The following is an 18,653-nucleotide window of genomic DNA, read 5'->3' on the forward strand; positions in this document are numbered from 1 at the left end:
TTCGAATCCCGGTGTCCCATATGGTCCCCCTTGTCTGCCAGGAGCTATTTCTGAGCAGACAGCCAAGAGTAACCCCTGAGCACCACCAGGTGTGGCCCAAAAACCAAAAAAAAAAAAAAAAAGACTCCTGAAAAAGAGCCAGGACTAAAACCTGAGAACTACCAGGTAAATCCCAAAAACTCCTAAAAATTAATAAAAATATTTTCAAAAAAAACAAAAGTGTATAGATATAGGCTCACCCTCCATATAATAAGATGAAGTCGTGAAATTTTCCTATACATGGATGTACATGGAACCTATTATGCTGAGTGAAATAAGTCAGAGAGAGAGAGAAAAAGGCGCAGAATGGTCTCATCTGTGGGTTTCAAGAAAAATGAAAGACATTCTTGCAATAATAATTTTCAGACACAAAAGAGAAAAGAGCTGGAAGTTACAGCTCACCTCATGAAGCTCACTGCAAACAGGGATGAGTTTAGTTAGAGAAATAACTACATTTTGAACTACCCTAATAATGAGACTGTACTAGGGAAAAAGAAAACCTATCTAGAGTACAGGCAGGGGTCGGGTGGGGAGGAGGGAGATTTGGGACATTGGTGTTGGGAATGTTGCACTGGTGATGGGTGGTGTTCTTTACATGAATGAAACCCAAACACAATCATGTATGTAATAAAGTTGGTTAAATAAAAAAATCCAAAAATGCAAGAATAGTTTGATATTTGAAAGTTTAATATAAAGTTTATCCTTGTGACAATAAATTAGAAGAAAAATTAATTATAGAACTACATGCTTAATAAGTGTTTTCAATAATTCAGCATTAATTTTCAATAGCAGTTCTAAATGGATAAAATAGAAACAACCCAAGTGGGTAAGGCATATTTATTCCAAAGCAGATGTCATTTTATACAGCAGGACACATGAACTTTAAAATAAAGAGCTATATGGGAGAAAATATTATTGCCTTTATTGTTAACATTACTTCAGAGGTTCTACATATAAAAGGAGAGGATAAAAAAAATAAAGTAACTTGGCCCAGAAAGATAGTACAGCTAGCTGGTAAGGTGCTTGCTTGCACACAGCCAATCTGAATTCAATCCTAGGCACCACGTATGGTTCCCCAGGTCCAATCAGGAGTGATCTCTGAACACAGCCAGGAATAAGCCCTGAGCACAGCCAGGAATGGTCCAAACTAAAAGGGAAAGGGAAAAAAGAAAATGCAGTCACAAAAATTGGAAGAATCAAATTTATTATTTTCAGATGACAAGTTTGCATATAAAACCAAAGTAACCTCTTAAGTATAGTTATACTTAATAGACTATTTAGTAGGACAATTAAAATATAATTCATAGTTTTTATTATGATGCTACTCATAATTAATGTTTCGATAATAATATTTTCAACTTACTGTTCATTTTCTGAAATTCATACACTTTAGACCACAAAGTGAACAGCACTTCTCTGACAGAGGACAATCAACATCTTGCAGGCATGTAGGCTTATCTATTTTGGGACAATTCGTGGGCTTTCTTGGGCAGTAACCTTCTTTGACTATAGGGAGGAAAACAACACACTTGAACTTGAACTACTTGATCATAGTTTAAAACAAATTTGAGGACTCTTGGAAGCCATAGGGTTTTCTACTGATTAAGTTTCTATCCCTTCTCCCTAGAACAGAGTTTGTGAAAGCAATACCACACTCTAGGGATCATTTAAGGGTGGGGTTAATTAGGAAGGAGAGGGTAGTATCCTCAGGTGCAATTAGGAGAGGACAATTTCTCTTTCTCCAATTAAAGAAGATAGATTTCCAATGGGGTCACTAGATGATATTTTTACTAAAAACAGGACAAATAAGTTTGGAAACCTATGATAGAGAGTAACAGTGGGCAGAGAAGGCAGCATATCAATTGTCGATGAATAACTTGAGAATCATCAAAAATTCTAGCTATCTCTGCCTTTAAACTCTGTTTATACACATGCCCATTCCTATAGATTTAATTAATTTGGGTTACCTAATCTTAGAGAACCAAAGATAAAAGAAATATTAAAGTACCTAAAACTTTTTCCTTTATAAAAATTAAGAATTAGATAATGAAGAATGAGTAATTTAAGATTACACACACATGAGAAAAAAAGAAAGCCTTCGTCTCCTATCATATCATGCTGCAGCTCTCTATACACTGACCATACTAAGAGTAAAACCATTCTTTTTCAACACTATGTGCAGGAATGAACATCCACCTTAGAGACTAGAAAATTCATTTTCTACCCCAGAATATTTTTCCTAACAACATTTTCCACAGCACATTTTATAAAATGTGAATATATCATACTCTACAGTTCTGCAGACTTAAGGGCTAATTCAGGATTCTTAGGATTTAAAGACTTTTATATAAATAAATTGCCACTTTGTGAGCCTTTGAAGAATGAGATTCAGCATAACTCTTTTTTAAGGAGTAAAATATGGAGCAACAAATATATGCATGGTATATCGTGAAGAATAGCACACTAGTCTTCCAAGACCAGAGGCAAAATGAAAACAATAGTTGGGCATTAAAAGGAAATGGTTCTCAGGTTTCTAAGGGCAATCTAAACATTATTCTCTCTTTGGGGAGAGAAAGAAAAGGGCCACTTCTTATTCCAAGGCAACCTTAACATATGTCAGAGATTTTGAAAGATATATTTCAAGCCTCACCTGTCCAAGCTATAACACAAGAAAAGCCACACACGGTTTCACAGCACTTTTTATAGAGGGGGCAATCGTAGTCACTCCTACATGAATCTGGACAGATCTCACGTTTCTTGACAGGGAAGATTGGACACTGTCCTTCTTTGACTGAAACAAGAGTAAATAAGAGTTCCTTCAACCCTCAACCCATTCCACCACCCCTCTAAAATCTTTTCTCTTAAAAACTAGAATCTCTTTCTGTAGCGGGACTCACTCTACCTTGCTAGTAGGTTCTCGGATAAAATATATCACCACATCATGGGACATAATAGGGAAATTAAGCTTGGTATTTGAAGTCCCAAGATAAAGTTTGAATTCTGTCATTTACTGACTTTAGTTTTCTTCTCTATAAAACAAGAGTAATAGATGAAATCTGCATAAATCCAGGTTAGTCATTTTAGGAATTTTGGTTTTACTGAATACAATCTGATTCACATTTTGAAAGGATTGTTGTTTCTACTACATAAGAAACATGGGCTGTAAGACGGACAGGATAAAGCAGAGAAACTTGTTAGGATCCTGTAGTAGTAATCCTAAATCCTGATGAGAAGATAATGTCTCATTTTAGGAATGGCAGCAGTGAAAGTGATAAAAAATAGTTCAGTTACAGAACTAAAATCATAGCCTAAAAGTAATGGATGTTAATCAATGGAGTCATCAAAAACTTCTTAGAATTTTTTTTAACCAAGGTGGAAAAAAACTGTAAATATTGCAGGTTTGAGTCAGGGAGCAATGATTAAGTTATTAAGTGGGAGGTGTTTGTGGGTCAAAATGAGTAGGCAATTAGATTTGGGGGAGCCATATTAAAGGTTGAAAATGCAGTATTATGAGTCACTAGAACTGATGGAGGGACTTTGATGTAACGATCAGCAGTACTCAGAGGTTACTCCTGGCTCTGCACTCAGTAACCATGCCCGGTGGGCTCAAGGATGTGTGATCTAACCCAGGCCCACATCCAGAGTGCAAGGCAAATGCCCTGTCCACTATATTATCTCTCCAACAGCATACATTGATGGTATTTGAATCAATTCTTCAAGATTTTATGGATCAACTGCATCTCCATCTGACTGTAAGGGCAAGAAATATGGGATTGGGGATTCTCTTTTTTCTTCTTTAAGTCAAAGACAGATTGTGGTGTTTTTGAGTTTCAAAGTTTATGTCAGATTTTTTCTGAGACCTATATTTCCCTAAATCCCAAACCAATTCAAGCATATTTCCCTGGTCTATTCCTGCTGTTTCTGAGAGAAGACCATGATTATATTCACAACATTATGAACCTATAATCTTACACATCATCCTTATAATCTCCCTCAAAAGAGAAGGTTATAGTCCTAGTTTTATAAGGTTGGCCCTAGGATTCCCTAGGCCATTTAGGTTCACTATATTCATGGTTTTACAATTTCAGTTCTACCTCTCACCTACTGTGACTCCTAGGGGAACTTCACCTCTATCATGATAAACTTTAAGATTGACTCACTAGATCTAAGGTCGGAACTCCACAAGCTTCCTTTTAAGTCACACTGTGCTATATTTGAATATCAACTATTCCGATATCACTTGTTATTTTGGTATTATACACTAGTAGACACCTGTCATGTCTCTTCTGATTTATAAGCCTGGTATGTGTAATCAAATGGTATTTTCTCAATATGATATTTTCTATTATTTCAATATTAAATGGAGATGTAACAAACTCCAAGAGTTAAAGAAATTTGTACTAAGTGGGAAGATATAATTTTAATTCAAGTCATTTTGTTCTTAAACTCTGTGATTTCTCTGATTCCCAACATTACTGGTTATAGTCATATGCTAAGTCTTCACTCAACCTATGCTATGTTCTACACTTACTTCTTGGGATTCAAAAGCTGTCTTTGCTTCATTCTTGGCTGAATCTTAGATGATACTCAATAAGAAATGTGATGAAGGTGGTTTGATTGATAGCACAGTGGGAAGGCATTTGCCTTGCATACAGCCAACTCATGTTCAATCCCCAGCATCCCATGTGGTCCCCCATGAACTGATTCTTGAGTGCAGAACCAGGAGTAACCCCTGAGCACTGCTGAGTGTGACCCCCCCCCAGAAAAAGAAATGTGAGGAGGAAAATACTTCCAAGGCCTCTCAGACTCTCTTGACCAATGTTTATTAACACATTTTGTGCACAATTTCATTTGGTGACCCAACTCCATTGGCAAATTCTATTATTATTCCCATTTTATAAACAACAAAAAAAACCTAACCCTGAGGCCGGAGCGATAGCGCAGCGGTAGGGCATTTTCCTTGCACACGGTTAATCCAGAACAGACCTTGATTCAATCCCCAGCACTTCATATGATCCCCCAAGCCAGGAGAGATTTCTGAGCTCATAGCCAGGAATAACCCCTGAGAAGCACTGGGTGTGGCCCCCCCAAAATAAATCTAACCCTAATAAAAGATCACTGACTCCAGACCACTTAGCCTGTTAATAAGAGAGCTAAGACTTGAACCTTTAAGTCTGAGCCCTGTAATGGTGCTATTATACTATTACTAGAGTTAGATTCAACCCTCAAACTATTATGTATATGGGTCTTACAAACAAGTGAGCAAGCCTTCTCACAGTCTTCTTGGCTAAAAAAGTTGTTGATATTCCCATGGTTGCCTCGATATTTAAATTGTTTGCATGATTTATCATTAGCGTCATAATACCAGCGCTTTTTATTCTCGGTACCACATCCTAAGTCTACAGGTAACAAGCAGGGTTCTAAAAAAAGAAAACAAAGAAGAAAAAAATATTAGGGGGAACAAATCAGGGAAAGGGTTAGTTTCTTTGTATATTCATGCTGTTGCCATCCAAATCATAAACGAGCCACAGTCAATAAAAGTTCTAGGCCAGGACCTGTAAGCAAGACTGTTGTATAAAATTGTTGAGCATTATTCCAATTTGCAGTAAATAAACAAGGATATTTTCAGACTAATGCTTCTTTTCCACTGCTCTGACTTTGAGAGGGCAAGACTAGTTTAGCAACTAAAATGCCTAACAAAGTATACAATACATTGAAGAGATGAACAAGAAGTGGGAAAAGCAACCCCTCTTGTCTGAAAATTGGTCTGACATTCCAATGTGCTAAGACACAATGTTTTCTTGTATGCCATAAACAATCAGGATGTCTTCATCAAGCAAACTCACTCTCAAGGGGCCAGAGCAATAGTATTGTAAAATCTTAGCCCAGAAAACTGAACATTATTGCTGATGCATGGTTATGGAGTTTGGGGGAGCTTTTACTTACAGAGACACTGCCCACCCACCTACATACACCTACACACACACACACACACACACACACACACACACACACACACACACAAACTCTTAAACTCCCTGATTATTGATCTTGTGACTGTAACCACATTCCCCATTATTGTAAATCTCTTGTACATATCTGCTTTGGGAGGATGTGCCCCACACTTTAAATGGACTGTGTTTCATTCAGGCTGCACTTTGACTCCCTTTGTGTGAGGAGCAGTTGCCATGAGCTAATAAAGAATTCATGACTTAAGCTTTGCTGAGTGCTTCCATCCTTACCATACTTAGGTAAGGAGCTTGCCTTGTACACGTTTCCCAGGGTTCAATCACCAGCATTTCATATGGTTCTCAGGAGTGATTCCTGAGCAGAGTCAGCAGTATTCCTAAGCACTACTGGATGTGACCCACAAACGGAAATAAAGTTACTCTCAGATCAAGGGAGATTTGGGACATTGGTGATGGGAATGTTGCGCTGGTGATGGGAGGTGTTCTTTACATGACTGAAACCCAAACACAATCATGTATGTAATCAAGGTGTTTAAATAAAATATATATTAAAAAAGAGAGAAACTCTCAAACAGGTCCCAAAAAGAAATCATGCCAAACACCCTGAATAACTTGTGTTTCTTTACTAATAACAGCTTTATTCTCTTTCAAGCCTGACCTTTTAAAATACCTTTTTTTTACCTTTTTAAATATCTCATTGAGATATTCAACTATTAAATTCTTCCCCTTTTTTGATTGTACTAAATGAAGAGCAAAACTCCACTTCTTTAGGTTCTCTTCTAAAGCCTCAATCTTTCTCATTACTTCTATGTATAATATATACTTTCTCACTAGTATATTCTTTCTCACTACTTCTAATTGTCTTAAAATATCAATATGTTTCCTCACAACACTGAGGAATAGAGCAAATTCAGTCAACTTCAGATATATTGCTAGTGGTCTTTAGTCAAAAGGTTTTGATAGCAGATTTAATTTAATTCAGTTATAAAACATATAAATCCCTATACATATTAAATTACCACAATACATATTAAATATTCACTCTTTGGATTATAAGAAAGCCTTATTAAAAGTCAAATAGTCTAAAATCAAATCTAACGGTCCAAAAACAATCCTAGCATCTAAATGATTGGAAGTTTGTATTTGCCACAATAATAGTTATGCCCAATAGTCTCTTGATATATGGTGGTAATGAAACAATTAGTCATTTGTGAATGGCTGAACATTAAAACAGAGATTAAGATCACTATAATTTAGCTGTTATCTAAAATGACTTTTTTCTTAAATAGTATTGGAGGACTGGAAGCTTAATTAGAAGAGAAAAGAAGAGGCCTGCTCTCTTTTCTTATCATCCAGGAAAATCATTCAGTTAGTTATGAACATAAAGCAAAAAATTAGGCACATCAAAAGAACATCTGCTCTTAGCCTGAATCTCATACCTAGGTCTGGATCCATGCATTTCAGACCACAATTGAAATTGCAGCACTTCTGGTGTCCCTTGCAATCAAAATCATTATAACACAAGTTTTGGACTTCAGTCGTACAGTGAAACCTCTCCCTGGGGCACACTCCTGGATTCTCTGTAAGAAAGAAATGCCCATTTACATCTCTTAAAATTTCCAGTTCTTCCAATGGCAAAAGTGACCAGTGTAATTCTTCTAACCTTAATCCCTATCTTCAATCCTCATTGCTTGCTCTGTTTGTATTTAGGTACAAAGCCCATTTAAGCAGATCTGCATGGGGGATTTGGCAAATGTAGAACTAAAGGGGAAGCATCTGGCTTCTGGGAACGAAGATCAGGGAAAAAAACAAGACACTTGCTTTAAATTCAGAATTTCCTCTGTTCTCTTGAAACTTCATATTCCAATGCCTGGTTATCTGTCATATCTCAGCTGCAGGGAAAATTATTTATTGAGGCATGATGGAAATATGAAAATATAAGTCGGGAAAATGTGAAAATAGAGTAGAAGGACTACTATAACATAGACCTAGTTTGGGAATATGTCTCCAAAACTACTTAATAATTTTAGGGGAAATTTTTTTCTTCTAAATCATACATTTCTCATGTATAATATGAGAACACCCCCTAAGCAAGAGCAATTCCAGTTTATTTGAACTCACCTCTTAATTTTATGGATAGATTTGCTGATGTCTTCTCCAAAAAGAGCAAGAAAAGCCAGAGAAGGGCTATATTCTTCCAGAAACTGGTCTTCTGCAGAGGAAAGTATCTACCAGAGATAAGAAGAGGTCCAAGGATTACTCCTAGCCAGAGAAACTCAAAGTACCTATAGAGGAACCTTAAAGACAAGCCCCCAACTCCCTTAACAAAATGAGAAAACAGTGGAAGGAGGTTGTCTACAGTCACATAAAAAGTAGAGTAGGCTGAAAGTCCCAGAACCATCCTTGTGACCCCACACTCAGCCATGGTGCAGTATATTCTCCTACCCAGAAGTTCACCCATTATTTGGCACCTGGGTGAGAGCCCACGCATCACAGGATCACAAGATTTGTCTGGAATAGTTGCAGGGCTGGTTTGCCCACATTCTCCAAGGGAATTCAAGTGAGGCTCTTTCATTTCCCTGATGACACAAAACTGGGGATAAGCTTTTTCAATCATGCCTGGGTCCATGAAAAACAACAACAACAACAAATCTCATTGGATCCTAGAACAAAAAATAAATCCAGGTGGCCTTGAATTGACAGTTTCACCTCTCAATCTTTCTGGTGGTGGCCAAGTCCAGAGGTTTTCCCTATTCCCAATCACATGTGCTCTCAGTAGAGATGCCAGATGATACATTAATCAAGGATGAACAAATCTTGTCTTTTGGTTTTATTATATTGCAAGAATTCATTGCCATGGGCGGAGAGAGGGGGAATATCCCTACCTGCCTGCCTGCTAGTTTCAAACTGAGTGAAACTCTTACATAACTTTGGGTGAGAAGAGTAAGCCAACACTTTGCCCTTAAATATAAAGTAAATCTTACTGCAGAAGGAAGCTTATGAAAATTGAAGCATCACTACAGATACTTCAAATAGTCTCTGGGGGAAGAATTGAGGTGGAAGTGAAGCAAACAAGTAGACAATACAGGGCTCCTCTGGCAATGTGTTCTTAGAATGTAATTAAAGTTCTTGGGATGTAATAAAAACCAGAGGAGAATTTGAAAAAGTTACTCTTGTTACTAGCTAAAATGACACATCTTATTTATAGACGCAGGAACTAATGCCTGATAAGAAAAAACAAAGGCCAGGGAAGAAAGGTCAAATTACGTAGGGCAAATGCTCCTCATCTTTCCCCTTGGCAATCACACTAGCAGGGACTTCTTTTTTTATTAATAACTTTATTTAAACACCCTGATTACAAATATGATTGTAGTTGTATGACTTCAGTTATGTAAAGAACACCCCCCCTTCACCAGTGCAACATTCCCACCACCAATGTCCCAAATCTCCTTCCTCCCACCACACCCACACCTGTACTGAGACAGGCTTTCTAACTTCCCTCATTCGTTCACATTGTTAGGATAGTTCGCAATGTAGTTATTTCTCTAACTGCACTCATCACTCTGTGGTGAGTTTCATGTCATGAGCTGCATCTTCCAGCCCTCCTCTCTTTTGTCTCTGAGAATTATTGCAAAAATGTCTTTCCCATAGATTAGTAAGACTATTCTGTGTCTATCTCTCTCCCTCTGACTTATTTCACTCAGCATAAAAGATTCCATGTACATCCATGTATAGGAAAATTTCATGACTTCATCTCTCCTGACGACTACATAATATTCCATTGTGTATATGTACCACAATTTCTTTAGCCATTCATCTGTTGAAGGCCATGTTGGTTGTTTTCAGAGTCTAGCTACTGTAAAGAGTGCTGCAATGAATATAGATGTGAGGAAGGGATTTTTGTATTGTATTTTTGTGTTCCTCGGGTATATCCTTAGGAGTGGTATATCCCTTCCTCACACCTATATTAGTTTATTTTTAAAGGATGAGAGCTTTATTTTTTTAAAGGATGAGAGCTTTCTTTACAAGGATGAGAGTTTAAAATTACAGTTAAAACTGTGTGGGTGGCAATTGTTGTTTGCATAGACCCAGCAAAATATGGGGAAAATGAAAGGGAAAAGCCTTGGTCTAAATACAAGGAGAACTTACCCCTGAAATTTCCTGGCATAAAACTGACTCAGGGCTCCAGGCATACTAGGCTGTCCAATCCCTGATTCATTCTCTGTGGTCCTGGTAAAAAAAAAAAAATTCGCAGATTCGCTGTTGTTGGTGGCAGGTTTCTGTAGTTAAAGATTCTGGTTTTTGTGAATCTTCTTTATTGAAGTCAGTATGATGTTGAGTGTCCTCTAGTTTCATTTCACCATTAGCGGATAATGCCAAGAGCCCTGCCCTGGAAGCAGGTTGTTGCTGTTACTAAGTCATTGGCTGTTAAGAGAACCCTCTTTGAAGTATGTCCATGCCAGGGCAGTGGTAGTGTCATCCTTGGTAGAGATTTTCTTCCTGGTGATATTATAGACAATTGTGCATGTTTCTGTAGATGGTATCATTGGTTCAGAGGTGTGTGAGCAATCCCTGTTCCTATGAGGCCTATGATCATGTTCAGAATGTAAGGCCCCCACTGCATTACAAAATGTGTGTTCCAATCTCTATTAGATAAGAACTTATTTGCATATGTAATATTTTCCCATTTTAATGTGCCTATGCAAAAGGGGGACAATGCCACAAGGTATTATTGGTGCATATGAGGGCCAAGGGAACAAGTTCAACAATCCTGGTAACTTGGCTCTAACATGAACTCTAAACAGAGAGGCTCTTCTGATAGAATTCCCTATTAAACAGATCGAGGAAAAAAACTATAAACAATGGGTGAAATTGTCACTATATAAGAGAATATTAAATAAGAGTTATAGGGGCCGGGCGGTGGCGCTAAAGGTAAGGTGCCTGCCTTGCCTGCGCTAGCCTTGGACGGACCGCGGTTCGATCCCCCGGTGTCCCATATGGTCCCCCAAACCAGGAGCAACTTCTGAGCACATAGCCAGGAGTAACCCCTGAGCGTTACCGGGTGTGGCCCAAAAAAAAAAAAAAAAAAGTTATAGCTGGTAAGGGAATATACCTAAGATATTCAAGGGAGATGTACATGTTCCATTTATCTCTTTGGAAATAGTTGGGGGAGTATTAAGTTCAAGACACGACTTTGGTCTGAGATTTGGCCTTCTGGAGTCTTCAAAACTGCTCCCAGCAGTCCCATATCAGGAAATATCTTTGAGTGGGGCCTTCTAAGAAACCGAGTAGGGTAGCAAACACATGTACGCAATGAAAGGAGGTGGGGAAAGGAGGCAGCTGAAAGTAGATCAATAGCAACAGAGTATTGGTTTCTTCTCAGTCTGAGAGTCTAATTTTCCACTTTGGGAGCTGTTTGGCAGCTGGCTTGAGTATGGATAATGATCTGCTTGTGAGGAGCCAAGAAATGAAGGTAAAAAGGGTTAAATGTGGGTAATAGGCAGTGGGATGAGTGGGTAAAGAACTAGAAATGTGCCTAAAGGTGGTGACACAAAGGGGGAAGGACTATATATTACATTCTGTAAAATATAAAGTGGATTAAACTATGATATCCTATTCATCTATATAAACTTTGAGTGGTTTGAGAATGGGGATTAGTGGGAAGGAAAGTTGTCAGCGACTTCCTTAAGCCTGCCCCTCTTGTGCAGGATGGAGATTGGGGAAGGCCTGGGGTCCCCTTTAAACTCCTATCTGACATCCACTTTGTTAGCACCCTGGGCAGGTGGCCAGGGATAACCCTGGAGTCTGGGAAAAAGGATAGAGAAGGCTGTTGGGGGGCAGCTGGAGCCCACATCTTTCCCTAAGCTTGGTCAAAAAGCCTTCGGCATGAAGCCATGCAGCTACCCATGCTGTCTGCTGAAGCTTCTGGATCCCAGAGAGAAGTTTAGGTCCTTAATTGTGCTGGAAGCCGGAAGTTCACCAGTACCCTCCTCCAATCCACTCCTTTGTGCTGTATTTCTTCTTTGACAAAGTGTCTGTTCATTTCTTCTCCCCATTTTTTTGATAAGGTTAGATATTTTTTCTTGTAAAGTTCTGTCAGTTCCTTAGATATTTTGGATATTATCCCCTTATCTGATGGGTATTGAATGAATAGTTTCTCCCACTCAGTGGGTGGCTCTTGTATCCTGGGCACTGTTTCCTTTGAGGTGCAGAAGCTTCTCAGCTTATTATATTTCCATCTGTTTATCTCTGCTTCCACTTGTTTGGAGAGTGCTCTTTCCTCCTTGAAGATGCCTTTAGTCTTTATGTCATGAAGTGTTTTACCTATGTGTTATTCTATATACCTTATGGTTAAAGGTCTGATATCAAGGTCTTTAATCCATTTGGATTTTACCTTTGTACATGGTGTTATATGGGGATCTGAGTCCGTTTTTTTGAAAATGGCTAACCAGTTGTATCAACAACACATGTTGAAGAGGCGTTCCTTGCTCCAATTAGGGTTTATTGCCCCTTTATCAAAAATTAAATGACAGTATGTCTGGAGAACATTCTCCAAGTACTCAAGTCTATTCCACTGATCTGAGGGTCTGTCTTTATTCCAATATCATGCTGTTTTGATAACTATTGCTTTGTAATACAGTTTAAAGTTGGGGAAAGTAATACCTCCCATCTTTCTTTTCCCAAGTATTGCTTTAGCTATTTGTGGGTGTTTATTGTTCCAAATGAATTTCAGAAGTGTTTGATCCACTTCTTTGAAAAATGGCATGGGTATCTTTAGAGGGATCACATTAAATATGTACAAAGCTTTGGGGAGTATTGCCATTTTAATTATATTAATTCTGCAAATCCAAGAGCAGGGTATGGATTTCCATTTCTGTGTGTCTTCTCTTATTTCTTGTAGCAGGGTTTTATAGTTTTCTTTGTATAGGTTCTTTACATCTTTAGTCAAGTTGACTCCAAGGTATTTGAGTTTGTGTGACACTAATGTGAATGCTTAATGTCCATTTCTTCTCTATCATTATTGGTGTATAAAAAGTCCATTGATTTTTGTGTGTTAGTTTTATAGCCTGCCATGTTGCTATATGCATCTACTGTTTCTAAAAGCTTTTTGATGGTCTTTAGGGTTTTCTAAGTATAGTATCATGTCATCTGCAAACAGTGAGAGCTTGACTTCTTCCTTTCCTGTCTGGATTCCCTTGATATCTTTTTCTTGCCTAATCACTATAGCAAGTACTTCCAGTACTATGTTGAATAGGAATGGTGAGAGGGTGCAACCTTGTCTTGTACCAGAGTTTAGAGGGAAGGCTTTCAGTCTTTCTACATTAATGATAATATTTACCATTGCCTTGACTAGATTGAGAAAGGTTCCTTTCATTTCCATATTACTGAGAGTTTTTATCAAGAATGGGTGTTGAACCTTATCAAATGTTTTCTCTGCGTCTATTAATATGACCATAAAATATGATTTTTATTTCTCCTTTAGTTTTTCCTTTCAAGTTGGTTTTGCATCTGTAAAGTTTAGGAGCTGTTGCTTATCCAAGAAGTTATGTATCCTTCCTTCAAACCTGATGTGTCTTGGGGTGTTTTCATACCAGATTCCTCAAGCCTGATGTCACAGAGGGTCTGCTTTTCTCTGCAAGCAAGATTATTTTTATTAAAGAAATTTAGATATATAAAAGATGAGAGGAAAATATGTTCAAGAGAGCACACAGGCTTCTCCAGAGGGGAAAAGCCTGGAATGACTTTTGGGAGATTATATATAATTCCTTCAAATCTGTTTAGTCTGGAGTTTCTGCATACATAAAAATTAGGGTTTTGTCATAGGGAAAACCTTTCACTATTGTTGGTGCTTTTACAATATCACTATGACCTTTAGATTCCTCTGTAGTTTCCTTTCTGAGGGGCTCCAACCTTCTCTGTGTTGAGCCTCAGAGTTTTGAGGTTGGGTGACACACAATTTCTCTATCTCCAAAGAGCTCACAAAATATGAGCTTTTCAAATATGCTTTTGTTTTTTTTTGTTTGTTTGTTTGTTTGTTTGTTTCACTGATGAATTTTTATTGGCATTAACTTTTGGCTTTTATTATTTTTTTTATTTAAACACCTTGACTACATACATATTTGTGTTTGGGTTTCAGTCATGCAAAGAACACCACCCATCACCAGTGCAACATTCCCGTTCAAATATGCTTTTGAAGGGCAGGAGTGATAGCATAGCTGATAGAGCTTTTGTCTTGTACACTGCTAACCCGGATGTTATCCTTGTATCCCATATGGTCCCCAGAACCTTCCAGGAGTGATTTTTTTTTTTGTTTTTTTTTGTTTTTTTTTTTTTTTGGGCCACACCCGTTTGATGCTCAGGGGTTACTCCTGGCTATGCGCTCAGAAATCACCCCTGGCTTGGCGGGACCATATGGGATGCCGGGGGATCGAACCGTGGTCCGTCCTACGCTAGCGCTTGCAAGGCAGACACCTTACCTCTAGCGCCACCTTCCCGGCCCCAGGAGGAGTGATTTTTGAGTACAGAACTAGGAGTAACCCCTGAGAACCTTAGGGTATGGCCTAAAAACAAAACAACAAACAAATGATTTGCATCTGAAAGAGATGTGGTTATCATGCCTTTGGGCTACTTCAGGGCTGAGCAATAATGTTTTTCTTAAATTTTATTTTCCCAAAGCCCCTTACCTACATGCTTGCAACAGTTATATTGAAAAATGCAGCCAGTTTTCTGTGGGTTTGTCAATTTAGTTTTCAAAGCCTTTGCCATTCACTTAGTATCTTCTCTGCATGCTTACCACCTAGTGGCTAATCTGAGATTGAGGTGATTGTGAATCTGCTTATGTGAAGCCTCATCCCTCCATTCTTCCTAGGTAACTTGACCTTACCTGCAAGACCCAGCCCATTTCCTGAGAGGGGTCTTGGAAAAGGTAGATAAGGCCTTTGATCCAGGGGATTAGGCCTTTTTGGTCTTTTGCCAGCATGGAGGTCAAAGGGAAGATGGCTGACAGGAGTTAATTGCTCTGACTTAGAATCTGTTTCTTAAGATGAACAATTGGGTGGAAAATGTTGCAAATTATTGTGGTTGGTTTTTTTTAAACAATATTGTTAATTTTGTGAAATGCATGTTATTGTTAAAGCAACTCAATTCCATTTCAAGTTTATCTAACCAAACTTAATGGTGGGTCTTAAAAATAAAATAGCTTTAATGTGAACATTTTTATGTTACTAGTTTGTAAATATCTAAAAGAAAGAAATCAACATAACTGTGTTAAATATCTTTAATAAGTGCCATAAGAAAAACTTGGTCCCGCTAGATGCGAGAATATTTAGCAAAGTGGTTCCAAATTGGCAGTAAACAATTTAAAATTTCTGTTCCTAGGGCCCAAGCGCTGGGTTCTAGGCTGTTAACTTAAAGGTAATCCTTAAAAAAAAAAAAAAAAAAAAAGGCTTGCTCTAAGTTGGGTGTACGTGGCAGTCGTTGGCAGCAAGACTGCCCCAGAGGATGAGTAAAAATGTTAGAAAGAAAAGGGGCCGGAAAAAAAAATAGCATAAAGGTAGGGTGTTTTCCTTGCATGCAGAAAGGAAAGTGGTGAATGCAGAAAGTTTAAGGATGTGCAAAAGGAATTAAAAATGTGTACTAGAAAAAATCTGTATAATCAAACTAAATGATTATTATTTAATATGCCTTTAGGTTAACATAAGTAAGTGTAAATGTTTTAAGCATGTTATAGTGTTTTCATGCTATTGAGTGAAGAATGGGGTAATAAGAAATCTTATGAACGTCTAAAAAATAAAAGCTATTTTTAAGAAAAATAGTCAAGAATTTAAAAGAATCATTAAGGTTCAGTTTAAAAGTTTTTGAAAATTGGTGATTGTTAATTATAAATTCTTTAAAAGTCTAAATCTGCTAGAAGTAGTGAGCATTCTTCCTGATATTCAGAATTAATTTGTGTAACATAAATTGCTGGTGCCTTCTGCCTATAAACCGAGGCCAGAAGACTAAGTAAACTTCTATTTTCTACATGGTTAAGTAATATTTGCCTTTTCTCTTTTCCTAGAACCTTTCAGTACCATTTTATGCCATGGCATCATGTTGCTTTGCACAAGATACAAGCAATGGCTTTCCTCTCTGCATGAGGAGTGATCCCCACACAGACAGGAAATCTTAAAATTAGTGAGGGGAACCCAAAGCCCTCTTTCAGAGGGCTAATTGGAGTTGAGGTGGTGTGACAAGCAGGCACCCTTAAGCATTTGGCTGTGAAGACCGGGAAGACACCAAGATGAATGGCCTGAGTAAGGAAATTGAAGATTTCTCTAGAAGTTTCTGAATCTGCACTAACTGTCCACAGCCTGTGGGCCCTGCTCTCATCTTCAACCCTCAGTCTCAAGAAAAGAAAAAAGAGGATTTAAGGTCAGTTTCTTCCAAACCTGAAGAGGAGTGGAACAAACAGGCCACCTCTGGAAATTCCTACAGAGAATGAGATGCCCATGGCCATCTATAAAATCATCATGCTAAGCTGACCAACTCAGCAGCCAACATGATAAACCTGCTATGTCTACAACCTATCCTCAGAAAAGCTCTGTAAGTAGTGGGGGTGCCCCAGATGGAAATTTCTCCAACAATGTTGTATATTGTGCAAAGGAAGAGCCAAAGGTTATTCAAATATCTGGCAAGGTGCAAGATAAAGGTAAAGAGAAAAACTATTTTTGTGGCTAATTAAAATTCTAGATGGCCTAACATAAAACCCACTTCTTTGAAGTAACTTACATAAAAATGTTCTTACTAGTTGTACTAGACCAGATCATAAATTGCAAATGAAGCATTAGTCTGACTAAAATAACTCAAAGCTGTGTTTATTAATAATACTATAATGCTTTAATCACTGGTGTTTAATTTGTGCTATCATTACAGACAATAAGAACAGCTGTGCTATTCAAGTTGTTCCATTTACTGCCCCAGGGCCTGATTGAGTTAAGTAATATTCCCCTATCTAATTAATCTAATCCTTTTCAGCTGTTAAGACTGCAGAAGTAAACCAGTTAACTGCTCATTTAGGGAAATATGAGATTTCACCCTATCCAGAAATTGAAACTACAGTCCCTTGCCAACCTGAAGTAGCTACAGAAAATTGATCTTCGACTACGTTCCCTTTAATGACTTCTAGGGTGATGAAATCTCTAGGGAAAATATGAAGCAGAATGGTCATCAGAAAAAGCTACCAGGGAAATAAGGGGAAAAGAAAAGCCACAGAAATTAATAATCCAAGTTGACAATTAAAAATAACATGCCTATCTATCCCAGAGGTTGGAGCAGGTAGCAAAAATAAACCAACCCTAACATTTAACAAAGATGGGTAGTATAAGAAAAGGAGCAAAAATTATGCTTCCCTTGGTAATGTTAAAAGTAAGAAAATTATTACTAGATATAAAATTTCTTCATCTCTGTCTGACCCAGTGCAGGAAAGGCAACTGAAATTTAGGGCTCTATTGTTCTCTCTACCCCAACAGCCCTTTAAGTTGCAGGATTGAAAAAAAGAAAGCAGAAACCTCCTTATCTTCATGGTGAAATTCACAGCCTGAATAAGAAGAAAACCCTGAAGATCCAGCTAAATCAGCTCATAGGACCAGAACAGAAGGCAGACAGTCCTGGTGTTCCTAAAACAGTGACCATAACTGCACAGCAACTAGCAAGAATGACACCCTCTTACCCAGATTATGGATAAGGAGGGTTGTGGGCCTGGCTACTGGGGGAGCAGGGCTAGCAATATCAATAGACAGGTATAACAGGCTCTCGCAACAATTAATTTCAGATGTGAAGATGATATATAAATCTATTAGTGATCTGCAGGACCAGCTCAACTCCTTGGCTGAAGTGGTATTACAAAACAGGCGAGGATTAGATTTAATCTTGGCAGAGAAAGGAGGGTTTTGCGTGGCCTTACAAGAAGAATGTTGTTTCTATACTAACAAATCAGGAGTAGTGCAAGACAGAATTAGACACCATCAAGAGGAGCTGCCCAAAAGAAAAAAGGAGCTATTAGACGGTCACTTATGGTCTTAATGGGGTGGGATTCTCCCCTATCTGATACCCCTTCTGGGGCCCCTTTTGGGCCTCCTACTCCTGGTAGCCATCAGGCCATGCATAATTAATCACCTCACTACATTCATTTGGGTTCAGGTTGGGGAAGTCAAGTTCATGGTATTATCCCAACAATACCAAGAATTAGCTCACTCAGGCAATTCTGACCAGGAATATCAGGAGATGGAGGCCCCCTATTACAATGGCTTCTAGGATTAGAAGCCTTACTACAAGAAGTGAGGATTGAAAAGGGAAGTCAACAACTAGTTACACCAGCCCCCGCTGCTGTAGCTCGTGGAACTTAAAGGTCAGGTTTTTGTAACCAGAATTCTGTAATTTTCTATGCTTATACCTACTTTTGGTTGTTTTTGTTTGTTTGTTTGTTTGTTTTGGTTTTTGGACCACACCAGGAGTTGCTCATGGGTTACTCCTGGCTGTCTGCTCAGAAATAGCTCCTGGCAGGCACGGGGGACCATATGGGACACCAGAATTCGAACCAACCACCTTGGGTCCTGTATGAGCTGCTTGCAAGGCAAACACCGCTGTGCTATCCCTCCAGGCCCTATA

At 38.3% G+C, this 18,653-nt stretch overlaps 2 protein-coding genes across 2 annotated transcripts in view; both read right to left on the reverse strand.

The window, feature by feature from the left end:
- Positions 1-1,405: 1,405 nt before the first annotated feature.
- LOC126018389 (WAP four-disulfide core domain protein 8-like) lies at positions 1,406-8,625 on the reverse strand. Its single transcript, XM_049780537.1, has 5 exons — positions 8,130-8,625; positions 7,448-7,588; positions 5,292-5,459; positions 2,690-2,830; positions 1,406-1,545 (listed from the first exon to the last, which is right to left on the reverse strand). Exons 1-5 carry the CDS (start codon positions 8,623-8,625, stop codon positions 1,406-1,408), a joined length of 1,086 nt encoding a protein of 361 aa, XP_049636494.1.
- Positions 8,626-11,755: 3,130 nt separating this feature from the next.
- The window catches only part of WFDC9 (WAP four-disulfide core domain 9), a 22,346-nt gene continuing 15,448 nt past the window's right edge, over positions 11,756-18,653 (reverse strand). Inside the window, exon 3 of the mRNA XM_049780538.1 lies at positions 11,756-11,813. Within this exon, the coding sequence (XP_049636495.1) occupies positions 11,756-11,813 (58 nt within the window). The remainder of the gene's footprint in view (positions 11,814-18,653) is intronic.

The sequence above is a fragment of the Suncus etruscus genome, chromosome 9 (genome assembly GCF_024139225.1).
Source record: "Suncus etruscus isolate mSunEtr1 chromosome 9, mSunEtr1.pri.cur, whole genome shotgun sequence".
NCBI lineage: Eukaryota > Metazoa > Chordata > Mammalia > Eulipotyphla > Soricidae > Suncus > Suncus etruscus.

Bases quoted from the DNA above. Each gene is read 5' to 3' on its own strand.
- LOC126018389 (XM_049780537.1), bottom strand. From the start codon at position 8,625: ATGATTGAAAAAGCTTATCCCCAGTTTTGTGTCATCAGGGAAATGAAA. The intron at 7,589-8,129 runs GTGAGTTCAAAT...TCTTTCTTACAG, and splicing joins TCTATCCATAAAATTAAGAG to AGAATCCAGGAGTGTGCCCC. The intron at 1,546-2,689 runs GTGAGGCTTGAA...TCCTCCCTATAG, and splicing joins TTGTGTTATAGCTTGGACAG to TCAAAGAAGGTTACTGCCCA.